The 14,001-nt window shown below is 40.6% G+C and overlaps 1 protein-coding gene across 4 annotated transcripts in view; it reads right to left on the bottom strand.

Annotated features, from left to right (window-relative positions):
* The window catches only part of ACSL3 (acyl-CoA synthetase long chain family member 3), a 66,672-nt gene that overhangs the window by 23,324 nt on the left and 29,347 nt on the right, over positions 1–14,001 (bottom strand). For all 4 annotated transcript variants that reach the window (XM_046018786.1, XM_046018782.1, XM_046018785.1 and 1 more), the window contains 2 exons: positions 9,699–10,115; positions 426–603 (listed from right to left, as the gene is read on the bottom strand). In XM_046018786.1, the coding sequence (XP_045874742.1) occupies positions 426–603; positions 9,699–10,076 (556 nt within the window). In that variant the 5' untranslated portion in view covers positions 10,077–10,115. The remainder of the gene's footprint in view (positions 1–425; positions 604–9,698; positions 10,116–14,001) is intronic.

Below are 14,001 nucleotides of genomic sequence, written 5' to 3'. Positions count from 1 at the left end.
TAAGCTTCCAGAACTACCTCACAGACTGGGGCATCTGGATTGCCACTTAAACAACCACGATATAAAAATCCCCTGTCATTTCACCTGGCTCATGGCTCCGAGTACCGCAGTTTTAGAGGTCAACTGCTACTACCAACAGAAGAGGTGGCAAAGTGACACTAACTTCACAAGAGGATTCCTGAGAGAACCAGCAGCATAATCAAGGACCCACAGGCCTGGTCCGCGAGGCCCCACGGCCCCTATTAACAGGCCTACACGAACTACACAATTTGTTCCAAAGTAGACCTATAACTCTAAGTTGTAACAGAACGGTCCCCTGATTAGATGCAAGGTGGTAATTAACTTCAGAATTTTAATTTCTAAATAGTGAAATATTTATAACAAACAGCATCCTCTCTCCCACACACATCAGAAAGCCCACGTACGCTGAAAATTATACATAAAGCACGTCTGTGCAGCAATCATCCATTCGGCTCTGGTTTCACAGAAGATGGCGATGTTGGTCTTTGGTTTCTGACCCAACATCTGTAAACCATTTCCAAAATTAAAAGCTCTGACAAAGACATCTTCATAGGACAGCCAATTATAGTTTCCAAGAATAACCTGATAAAATAAACACAAAACATACAAATACCTTTTAATATAACCAGAATATTATTTCCTAGGAAGAAGCCAAGATTTGTTCCAAATTTAATGACAAACCAGTTATGTTTGCATGTAACTTAACTATTTTAAGATTTTATTTATTTGACAGACAGATCACAAATAGGCAGAGAGGCAGGCAGAGGGAGAGAGGAGGAAGCAGGCTCCCTGCTGAGCAGAGAGCCCGATGCAGGACTCGATCCTAGGACCCTGAGATCATGACCTGAGCCGAAGGCAGAGGCTTTAACCCACTGAGCCACCCAGGTGCCCTTAAACACAAAGTTAGAAAGTAAATTTCAAATAAAAAACTATTTTGAAAATTAGTTATTTTTTATATTTTCTATGACCAATCTTATGCTAAATCTTTTATTGGGGGGGTCTTCAGAGTTTGACGGGATTTTAAAGGTTAGCTTTTTTGTGCAAAGCTTATGTATCAATAATTCATTTATACATCATTTAAACAATTTAGATGTTAGCTTAAAATTTAGCCTAGTATCAAGTACTGATACCAAAAATTTACTTTCCCCCTACTTATGAATTCCCAGATTTCAATATCAATATGATTTATGAACAGAAACTGGCTAGACCCAAGATAACAGACATATTTATGGCTGTTCAGTGTGAATGGCTCTCTCCTGTACTGAACTCTAAACAAGTCTCTGTTTACGCAACCTCCAGGACTAGTTTCAGTATTCATCAAAGTCTTTCCGTTGAAGCCTTAAATGCCCACTGACACCACTGGGCTTTCAACATTTCATTTGTGCTTACCATAGGTAAAGGTAACATTAAGTGCTCATTAGTTATAATCCTCTTTAAAAACTGGCTAGCTTACTTTTCTTTAAGAATTTTCTCCAACTTAGACCATAAATCCCCAATTACATACAGACTGTATTAAAAGCTCCTCACGCTCCATATGTGTGTGTATGTATGTGTGTGTATATATATATATATATAGCTATGTTCAGAAACTATATATATTTGTATATATATATACAAATATTATGTCCATAATTAACATCCCATTATGGCACCAAGATCTGTGAACTAAGCTTCCAGAACTACCTCACAGACTGGGGCATCTGGATTGCCACTTAAACAACCACGATATAAAAATCCCCTGTCATTTCACCTGGCTCATGGCTCCGAGTACCGCAGTTTTAGAGGTCAACTGCTACTACCAACAGAAGAGGTGGCAAATATATATATATATTTGTATATATAGTTTCTGAACATGGCTGTTTCACTCATATGTCTCATATACCTTAAAACCATCTAACCAAATTCATTTCCAAAAACGCATCCAACATTTCATAGAGTTCTACAAATAAGAGATTGGATAAAATTGTGGCGGAAGGACGGGGAGGCGTGGGAAGAGAGGATATATACTGCCCTCTAGTGTCCTATTCCATAATGGACTTATGGAATAAAGTCTTATTTTGATGGATAAGGCAACTGGATTTAAAATATGTGTTTAAATTCACAAGTACCAAACTCTCACCCTGCTCTGCACCCCCCATGAAATGCTCAGCATGGGGAGCTCCAGTGACTTCAAAAGGAGCTCTGTGGGGGTGAGAAGACAGATGAGAACTTGGCCAAAATGTGCACGAACTGGATTATGATTAAGAATTTTATACTCCAAAGATCAGCATGAGCTACCTCTTAAGACTGTAGAATCTACAATCTACAATCTAAATGATGAGCTTTGTAAGTTTCAGAGAATGTATATACTCTGGAAAGTATTATCTACATAATCCAAAATCTTTAAAATATGATAGGGCCAACACTGGCAAAGAAATCAAATCACGAGTTTAATTCAAATATAACTAAAGAGAATTTCACTTAATTCTTTAAACCACTGAATCTCCTAGTAGCCATCTTTCCCATAAAGATTACATTTCAAGGCCCCTACCTACCCCCTAATTTTTACTTTTGCTGGAAAAAAAATCCCAATTCTAACTCTATCTCCCGTGGTTAGCTTAAACCTGAGATTAAACTCATTTATTTATTCCCTGTCCATACGGCTGAAGAACACCCAACCTCATTCTATCCAAGATCATAGATCTCACCACCCAGAAATCCGATAAGGACTCCCTGATCTACTCATTTTCTCACCCTCTGAAATGGCTACTTGAAACCTTCTCTCTACTCAAATATCCTCCATCCCCTGTCCAGGTGATAAGGTGATAATACTGTCTCATACATCACTGAGAAATTAGAAATTCAACAGAAATGCCCTTATCTTCTTAGCACCAAGTTTAATAACCTGCACACATCTGTACTCCCATTCTTCACAGTCCCCTCATGGTATTACGATGCAGTGTCCCTAACAAAAGCCAAACTTAGAAGAACTTTACTTCGAAGCACTTCCCAAATTTCTACCTCCAGCCACCTCTACTTCCACACTCAAGTTCAAAAACCTTATGCTGGCCTACAAAGCCCTAGCCATGCCAGTGTCTCTGTGCTCCCATCAAATCCTCTTCCCCAGACTTACCACCCCTAACTCATGACTTCCTGTAAATACAACTTTGCCCTTTCTGTCCTTCAAACAGGTTGGGCCAAGGCAGGAACTAGGATGAGGTAAGAGATGTACCACCGGCACAAAATTTAGAGAAGTACTCACTCTCAGGATTTGAATACTTTCTTCAACTTTGTACCTCAAGTGCCTCACCCAACTGGGTTCATTCCAGTTTTAGAGCCAGCGGGCACACACCTTGTCCCACTGTATAGAACGTTCATTACCCAGAACTTTGCAAAGGTGACTCTCCTGCTGTTCAGGCCTCCACTCCCTAATCTCCAATCATCTTTATGTCTTCCTAGTAGTTATTTCATCTGTTAACTTACTGTCTCTTTTCCTCCCATACAAATATAAGACCGATGAGAAGAGTGATGTGTGTCCTATTCATTACTGTCTCCCTAGTGCCTAGAACAAAGCACCTAGCATAAAGTCAGCACTCAGTAATTATTTGCTATACACGTGGAATGAACAGTGTAATTAAACACCATTTCAATTCACTTTGGGCCCTGAGAGTCTTCTGACTCCTTTCTCCTCCAGGAGCCTCATTTTTAAAAGACTGCTTGAAAAAAAATCCACATCCATTTAATCTTTTAACCTCTAGAACTACTTCTGTTCTGGTCTCCATTCCACTGAACACATCTCTTGCCTACTACCTCTTAAATATTCTCACTCATGAGACACAAGAATGTTCAATTTTCCCAACTCTGAGAGAGGCAAGGGAATGACTAGAGTGGCTAATGGAAACGATGACCAACCATGGCACCTCTGAGTAGCTTCCTCATTTGCAGACATAGGGGGAAAGTTAAGACCTGCCTTGTGATCACTTCCCTGTCTCATATTTAATTGGTTGTATTTTTATTCTAGGACAGGTGTGACAAACACATGACTAAATATCAATGTTATCACTCAGCCCACCACTGCCCCAGAGGAACTTAATCATTTACTTTGTTCAGGAACAGATGAAATTAGGTGCTTTGATGATGCTAATGACGAGGGCCTCTTATCTCAGAAGATAAACTATAAAAATAAAACCAAGATAACATAAAGAACATTCTGTAAAATAAAAGCACACAAATATTTCACCATTCAGGAACCTGAAGAATGAGACAATCCATAAAGATCAAGTTTTCAGGTAGTTGAGGTATTAAACAGTGCAAGTACCAGGACTTTGTTTTCTTGGAGCCACTCAGAATAGAAATACTTCCAGTTACACACTTCCCTGCTGTCTTCAACCAAGTACACCCAGCTTCACTGAACCTTTCTCTATGTGAATGAAGATTATTACAGTTTACTGTGAGGGAGCCAGGGGTGAAAATCTTCAGCAAGTCTGCATGGCTGGTGGTGATCATGAGGAGGAGGAAGGTGGCTAACCTTTGCCAATGTTCACTCTGGACTAGTAAGCATATCGCAGCAACCCTCACAGAAACTACTAAGCCAGAGTTACTCTTATTATCCCTATTTGACAAAAGAGAATACTGAGGCATCGAGAGAGTCGGCAGAACTTGCTCAAAAATAACAAAAATGTCACTGACCACCTAAGTAAGTGAAAGGACTAGAACAGGAATCAGGGCAGACTCATTCCAGAATCTAAGCACCAAACCACAACACTTGGACTGCTCCACAGAAAGGAGAAGAAATGCTACTGGGCAGGTGAGGAAGGTGTCCTGATTATCACCCGTGAGACCCATTCAACTGCTGTGTGTGACTGCATTATAGTGGGGGCCAGAGTGCAAGTAGAAGACCTGGTAAAAAGGGAAGAGGGGGCTGTAAGGGGGAAAAAAAACAGACTTCCAGTTTAAAAAACAAAAAAAAAACACCATTTAGTACACGGTAGTGCCTTTAACAAACAGAGGCTGACTAGGAGAGAACATGTATGGAAAGGAACCAAACTTTTGGATGGGGACAGTACTATAATAACCAAAACACAAGCCCTGGCCAAGAGACTGACCACTGGTTTTCACATAAATTAAAATGTAAATGTCCTAACCAGTCAGAAAGTAAGTATCATACACACATGCAAATAGATTTTAAAAAATAGGACTCTGGAGCAAGAACCAACACAAAAGTAGGCACCGAACAGAAATGAGTACTTCTGTTATCGTTCTGGATCAATTTACAAGGAATGTCACAGTGAAATCTTCTCTTTCTACGCACTGTGATTACATAATTCCTACTATTTTCTTCCCTCTCGTGTGTAAAATATGTAAGAAAAAGAATTTTAAGTGTTTCTAGTAGTTACTAAATGTTAGAACCAGCACTGTGCTCCTTTCCATTTCACTGTAAACTTATTTTTACTCTTTGCAACCTTGTTCTATTTCAGCTACATGTATTTTAAAGTTCTCTGGACACCAATCCTTCACTGTTCTTCATTTCCAAGGACCTTAGTACAATGCATTCGCAGCTGGGAAGGCTGGCATCAGGAACTGCTGACACAAATTCCAGGTACTAAGCTCTGCTGTATTTTCATAAAGCCGTAGGAAACAAGAAAAAGCTTGCCAATCCTCAAGAATATGACAGCCTCTGCTTCCCTGCCTCTCTGTGCCCCACCCCCTCCACAGACCTGTCTTAGTGAAGGTGATAGCCACACTACCGTGGGCATATTTACAGCGGAATCACCACTGTCTTTTCTTCGGCTTATCTACCCTTGGGAGCTCAAAACAGACTTATAGCATAAGATGAAAATAAAGCTTCAGCATTCATTTAATTGAAATAAAATGTCCAGGAATCTTTGATTCAACCATATCAGACACCTTCTGGGGTTAATCCCTAAGCTCAGCCCCCAAAACAGGAAGAAAGGAAACTTGTAGATATTGCTATACCACTAGTGGGCTTTTCCAATTTAAGATTATCTTCCAGTATGTGAACTATTAATGACGATACATTCATGGGAAACATGCTTGCGCACCAGCCGGTAAGCACTCAGCAGAAGCCACACCAGCCTAGGCAACGCCAACTCTTACTATCTACCTAAGCACCAGTTGTGAAATGTCCCCTTTTAACTCTCCTATCAAAGTAGATGCTGCTTCTGCCGCAATACAGTGAGTATAAACAAGAAACCAAAAGGGGGGAAGCCTAGCTTGTTTATAACACCCAGATGAAGTACCCACCATCCAGTTTGTAAACCACAACACCATTGCAACACAGACCAAGAGAAACTCAAATCACTCTCTTGTTGAGTAAGTCTAACAGAAAACATTTACTTCATTAACCATACAGGAAACCTAAAAAATTTTACTTTCCCAATAAGCCTAATTTCAAACAGGAAAAATATAACATTTTATATCAGAGGTTATATAAAGACTTCCCCAAAAAGTCTGATGAATCACGAATGACAATCTGAAGGCAAATGTCAATGGTAGAAAGAGCTGAGATTGAGATCCTGTAGACAAAAAAGTCTGCTGATTTTTTATAGAGTTTTTTTTGTTTTTTTTTGTCAGCTTCTAACTTCCCTATTTGAGTTCAAATATGTTGAATAAACGATGACTACAAAGCCACCATGGGCAGGACAGGAAGGAAAAGGCCACATACGCAAACACACAACAGGGAAAAATACTCTCCTTGTGTACACTGTGTTATCTGGCCACATTTAACCAACAACTGTGAAAGCTCTAGATTTTATTATGTCCTAATTACACTGATAAACTGAATTAAGAAGGAATTTCCTATTCACCATACTGATCTCCTTTTTACATACTTGGAAGCTTAGTTTGTTGCTCTAAGTACTGAATGAGGACTGAAAAACAGTGCCAGTCCCATAAAATGCCTGTAACATGGAGAAAAATTAAACCTCCTGCTAACAGAGAGCTTCTGTTACATATGCCCAGATTTAAAACAAGGGAACCCAATCTTTTGATTCAAATAGGATTAGACCAAGAAACAAAAAGGAATGTTTTAAAAGAGGAGGCATCCAAGTAGAAAACTTCAGCAACTCAAAAAGCATACTGTTCTTGGTACCTTTTATAACTACCAGACCTCTCAAAGACAAAATCAAGGATGGTATACCCTAAAAAATAGCAACTACGTATGACAAAAACTCGGACACCATTATGATATAATGTTTTACAAGTTATAATCTATAGGTTAGACAAAAGGAAACAAACATGCTTAACTACATAACTTCAATTTCAAGAAATGTGCTATTGAATCAGACAGACCTTAAGTTAACAGAAAAAAAAATCATTTAAGTGAGGCAAAACTAAATAAATAAATAGTCAAGGGACCATACCATTTCTCCAAGCCACTTTTGAGACTGCAGGGTAGCACTGTTAATGTGACAGGCAAAGCGAGATAAAGCACAATTTCAGGCAAAACAAGATACAAGATCGTTTTATTTAAAGGGGATGGACACTTACAGATTTTGCTTTTAATTTCTAGGAGTTACTGGTGTTGACTGGCGTTAACTTGCTTGCTATCTCATTTATGTTTGAAAGAAAAAGACTCTGGAATTTGTATGAGTAAGTGCAAATTTAATGGGCCAATAGGGCCCATTATTGTTAAATACCACTGTTAAATACCAAACTGTTAAATACCATCCCCCTGGCCCTGCAGTCACAGGAGAAACTCTAAGTATTTCATTCCTGGTGTGATTATTTGAACTTTCCCTTGATACCTGAGCCTTCCTTCATGACTAACAAAAAAAAGGCGGCTGAAGTCAGGATATAGTTGGAAAAAAGTAAAAGAGAAAAACAATTTTGGGGCGCCTGGGTGGCTCAGTGGATTAAGCCGCTGCCTTCGGCTCAGGTCATGATCTCAGGGTCCTGGGATCAAGCCCCGCATCAGGCTCTCTGCTCCGTAGGGAGCCTGCTTCCTCCTCTCTCTCTGCCTGCCTCTCTGTCTACTTGTGATCTTTCTCTCTGTCAAATAAATAAATAAAATCTTTAAAAAAAACAAACAAACAAAAAAAAAACAATTTTGCCTACATACATAATAAACCTATAACCTGACCAAATTATCAATCAAGCAAAGATAATTACTGATCATCTTACTGCCTCTAAAAAAAATTTGTCTTCAGAGTCATGACTCCATATTCAAAAACAGCATTTCCTGGGTGGCTCAGTGGGTTAAAGCCTCTGCCTTTCGCTCAGGTCATCCCCGGGATCGAGCCCCGCATCGGGCTCTCTGCTCAGTGGGGAGCTTACTTCCCCCGTCTCTCTGCTTACTTGTGATTTGTCTGTCAAATAAACAAATAAAAAATCTAAAAAAAAAAAAAAACCAGCATTTCCGTGCCATTTCTCTACTCACTATCCTTCATAGTGCTGCACTACCCCATGTTTCTCTACTCACTATCCTTCATAGTGCTGCACTACCCCATGTGTCTCTGAAGTCACTCATATAATTCTGACCACCCAATTCCCAAGACAACGCTAATATAATAAAACTAGAGCCTTTACACTAGATACCACAACTGTTCTACATACACACACGTGTGTGTGTGTATGTTATGTATACACACATTCAGTTTATCCTCTCAACAACTCAGAGCTGGCGTTTGTTAAGTAGTCTGGAGCAAGACAACCTAGGTTCTAGTCCTGGCTTTACTGCTTCTAGCTGGATCGTTGGTGCCTCTGTGGCCATCATCCGCAAAGTAACAACAGTAACATGAACTCATAGGACGACTTTAAGTCTTAAATAAGGTGGTACATGTATAGAACTTAAATCGGCCTGGCTCATAAGAAATGCTAATAAGTATCAGCACCACTAATCATCATCTTCACATGACAGATAAAGAAACTGATGCAAATTTGTTAAATAAATAATTTTTTTCAAAGTCACATAACCAGTAGGTGGCAAAGCTGAGATCCAAACCCATAGTCTGGATGGATCTGGAATTCAGGTTCTTAATCACTATGATATACTGCCTCTAAGGGTGTCTTATCCTCTGTTTCAAACCAGCAATGGCAGGTGCTATTGTCTATACTGGTGAAGAGAAATCCTTAAAAAACCATGCAGTTGCCACTACCGAAGTACCAACACATTAAGCACCCAATGGAACCTACATTAAAACCAGAAAAAACGGGGCGCCTGGGTGGCTCAGTGGGTTAGCCTCCGCCTTCGGCTCTGGTCATGATCCAGGGTCCTGGGATCGAGCCCCACATCGGGCTCTCTGCTCAGCAGGGAGCCTACTTCCTCCTCTCTCTCTTTCTGCCTGCTTCTCTGCCTACTTCTCATTATCTGTCAAATAAATAAATAAAATCTTTTAAAAAAAATAAAACCAGAAAAACCCAGAACCATCTCAAGCACACAGAGGTGCTTGTAGAACCAACAGAGAATACCGTTTCAGACCCAAAACTGCTCAAGACAGTCTATACCAAGCTGTGGTCAACATATTAGGCTCAGTGGGCATTCTGTCCAGTCTGGAAATTCAGAACAAATCCGTGTGGGAGAGTACAGGAGATCAGAACAGTCCTCTGCTCACCCTGGCAGACTGCTTTTCCTGCCACACCAGCCTCATGGGACGGCAGCAGGCTGTCCTTGTCCCTTGCCACCACTTCAGAGAGAACCTTTTACTCAGAAAGACAAAGGCAATGAAATATCACCTTACCTTTTTAAAAATTTTTCCATTTGGTTGTACTTCATCTTCCTCATTTAAAATTTCACGTGTTCCCAAGAGTCTTTTGTCCTTAAATTTGTTTTTTGCATACATAAAAACTTTATCTAGTGTATCACATCCAGGATATAATACTGAAGCCAAACCATCCAAACTGTTAACTGATCTGTATGCAGACTCAGGTTTTGAATTTACAGGTTTTGCTTTAATTTTGTTTGCTTTTTCTTGTCTTGTCTCAAACAAAAAATAATACGGGATGTATGTTAAAACAGTATAAAGTGACATCAGAAAATGTATGAAATACAAAAGAATGGGATTGATGGTCTGTTTTAGCTTCATGGTAGATGGTTTTGAAGATACGTGGTTATTCATAAGTGCTCAAAAAAAGTGGAACTAATGGACTTCCAGAATCTAGAAGGAAGGGAAAAAAAGGTATTAGTTCAAAATCATTTTAAAAGAACTGTAAAGAAAAAAATCTTCATTTTAGATCGGCAAATGACATTTTCCCCCCAATCAAGAAGCAGCTGGTACTGGCCTCCAGCAAAGTTCAGTCCACTCCCAATATGGTCAGGTGAGTCTCTCACAACTATTAGCAATGGAAATTACCACAGAGAAGTTTCTACATCATTCTGTAAACAGGTGACTTTCCCAACCTAACCCCAAGTGTCCACAAACACTTCCCAGTGGTGAGAAGAAAGCAAGCCAGAAGACCAGAATCAAGGCCAAAAATGTATTGATTTCCTGTTCGTCCCTCAGGGATGGCAAGTGCTTTGCAGACACACCATTCTCCTCCTTCATGGCCCTGCCTGCCTGCTTAATAATCACTGCATTCTTTCCCAGTGGGCTCTACGCTCTCGCTCTAGGTGGCAACAAGCAAAAAGTGTTGGCAAAAAACATAGAATTCACTTCCCAAAGTGGTATTTTTCAGTTTGGCAGGTTAAACTGTGAAGCAAGAAGGCAGTAAACTCTGATCATTTCTACTTTGCATTCATCAGATTTACTGACAATCTCCTACGTGTTAGATCCTGTTCTAAGTACAGGAACTACAACAGTGAACACAACAGTCTCTGTCCCTTCCCTCTGGGAGCCTACAATTCAGTGGGAGAGGAAGACGCACAAACGTACATATATAGGCACACCAAGTGATGGTAAATCCTCGGAGAAGAAGTGAACCCAGGAAAGGGAAACACAAAGTGAATGGGCGAAACCAGATAGGCCAGTAGTACAAGGGTGGTCCACAGGAGTCTCTCCAGCCTGGGCTATCTGAGCAGAGACTTCCAAGAAGAGAGAGAGTGGGCCATGTGCCTTTCTGGGAAAAACTGAGCACTCCAGGCAGAGGAAACAGCCTCTGTGTGGTAGGCACGTAATATCATTTAAAAAAAAAAAAAGGAAAGAAAGAAAGAAACCTACGAATTATTCCATCCAGCTCCAAATCCAGGGTTATGATTTCTAGCATTCTCATCTCCTACCCCCAACTCCATAATGGAGAAGTTCTATTAAATTCACATGTGGCCAAGAAATGTGAGGAAACATGAGGAAGCTCTCTACTGCAGGCACAGCAGGCCAAGAATAATACCAGGCACCTGTTAGGTTATGAGAAGCTGAGGCAGAGACTAACTGCAGAGAGAGAAGCTCTGCACAGAGAAGACCAGAGGCAACAGGGCAGGCCAGGCCCCCATTCACAGAAAAGACAAGCTGCTGTCCGTGCCCCTGGCTTTGGAACAACAGCACATAGGTTCTACATAGGCCAAAGCAGGCTGTAAGCACAAAGAGCCCCTCAGCAATCCCTAAGTGGACTGACTTCAGTTAGAACAGAGAACAGGGAAGCTCAAGCCTCATGGCATTACAGAAAACAATGGAGACTTCGGTGATGAGCAATTAAGATGAGGCTGGTAGTTCCAGGATAGCAACAAGGAAGAGTAGACCAAATAGAAGTTTAACAGAATCGGGGGGAAGAGAATTGAAGAAGAGCCCTTCCAGAGTCAGAGCCGCTCAAAGACTGGCCTCAAATAACCCCTACAAAGGCCATTTAACTGAATCACACCGTGGGGCAATTTATGGCCCAGGGCTCTGTTTAACACAATAACGCAATCAGCTAGCTATCTGTGGAGAATAATTGCTGGGTGTGAACCAACAGAGACAGATTTAGCAGATTAACAAGGCCAGAGAAAGAGATGGTTCAAGAGTGCTACTAAAACCCTGCAGCCATCCCCTAAAGAGGGCCCTTCAAGGGAACTCTCCCTAATCCCAAGGCAGTGCTCACTGAGGAGCAACATCGAAGGATGTGGGGGGGGGGGGGGTAAAAATGCCAGCCAAGTCACTAAAAAGACAAGCAAGCAACACAACAAGCCAGGGAAATGGGGAGGGGGCACTCAGCATTCAGAAATGTTATAAAAGATCTTAAATGTGCAGTTTACAACAAAAAATTAAGAGGCGTGCAAATAAACAGGGAAGACCCAAACACAGGAAGAGAAAGCAGGCAACAGAAATTGTCCTTGAGAGGGCCCAAATGTCAGACACACACAAGACATCAAAGCAGCTATTAAAAACATATTCAAAGAACTAAAGGAAATCATGCTTAAAGTCCAGGGGCGCCTGGGTGGCTCAGTTGGTTAAGCGTCTGCCTTCAGCTCAGGTCATGAATCCCAGAGGTCCTGGGATTGAGGCAATCAGACAAGAGAAAACTTGAGATAATCCTTTACTCCTAGGAGTAAGGTGGCTAGTGTGTGACAGAAGCCAACAGCTGGGATTTCCAGCTCCTGACTGCCCAGAGGGTGGCAGCAGCAGCTGCTGCTCCTCCAGTCCTCCCCAGTAACTGAAATCTTTAAATACAGTGCAGTGGTATCTGTTATCTAAACCCTGGAGAATAAAGCCACAAATCACAGGAGTTGTTGTGAAAGAAGGCAAAAATGGTTTGGGTGTCTTCAGAGAGAAAAATATATCAGCAGTGGGATGGCCGGTGGAAAGGAGATGAATACAAGTCTTGAAAATGAGAAGTCTGAGATGCCAGTGAGTCATCCAAATATATAAACTGTGAAGATTAAGAGGGATCAGAGCTAGAAGCACACATTTAGAGCCATACTCAGATGAAGGATGAGAATGTAAGAAATCTCCAAAATCAAGTTCAAGAACAGAAAACTTGGGAAGGAAACCAAAGCCCAGACTGAGCAAGAAAATCCCGGTGGCAAGACCAATAAAAGTGGAACCAAGAGAAAGCAGTGCTGTGAACGCCAAGGGTTGGGACAAGGAGAGAGGGTTCAGAAGCATCAGATGCAGCCTGCGTGTACCAGCCACATGCAGGGAAGACATTTCGTTGTTCCAAAAGCCTCTGAGAAGACTTCACCCTTTTCTAAAACAGGGTACAGAACAAACCTCTGGCCAACTACATCTTATTAGCTGAAGCGGCTGTGGAAAATCTACAGAACTAGGAAATAGTCACGGTGCTCTATTATATTGCCCATCTTATAGTATCAGCTTTCAGAAAGCAAACCTGAACAATTAAATCTGTTCATCACTTCCTTCGTGACTTCTAGGTTTACAGTTCATGTTAAGAAGGCCTTATCCATACCAGGGTTACACTAATGGTCTCCTGTATTTTTTCTAGTATTTGCATCATTTAGATTTTTAATCAATATGGAATTTATTTTTCTATACAGTGTAAGGAAGAAAGCTTTTTCTTCCGGATGAACTACCTGAACTGCTTATTAAATAAACCACCCTTTTTGGGATTAACCAAAATGTCATCTTCAACAGTACGTCTTTGTTCAGATCTGCATCTGTTTCTAGACATGATTCTGTTCCTTGGTTGGACCTCTCTACTGCTTTGCCGTGCCTCCAAATACAGTAGATTGACAGCAGTGCTTCTCAACTGTGATCCACAAGACCAATTACACCAGAATTACCTTTGCGAGTATTTAAATAGCAGACTCTTCAAACATGCCGTCCCCCCTTCCTTCTCCCCCCAATACCTATAAATTGAAAAACTCTAAACAGCAGACTCATTTTTTAAACAGCAGCCATGGAAATTTTATGTACACTGTTTGAGAACTTCTATTTTTAGTATCTAGTAAGACTCCCACTACGCATGTTCTTCAAAATTTTCTTATCAATTCTTACAGTTATTCTTTTACATAAATTTTGAAGAGTTAACATTTGTCTGGCGGAACAAAATGAAAATCAAAAGGAGAACAAGATTCAGGGGAAAAGATACATAACAAAATATACAAACAGCTCCCATAAAATTAACAAACCAAGCAACGCATAGGAAAATGAAAAATTTATATAGAGAAGCTCTATA

This window comes from Meles meles, chromosome 9, assembly GCF_922984935.1.
Source record: "Meles meles chromosome 9, mMelMel3.1 paternal haplotype, whole genome shotgun sequence".
NCBI classification, from domain to species: Eukaryota; Metazoa; Chordata; class Mammalia; order Carnivora; family Mustelidae; genus Meles; species Meles meles.
This window is presented reverse-complemented; position numbering and strand designations above follow the sequence as displayed.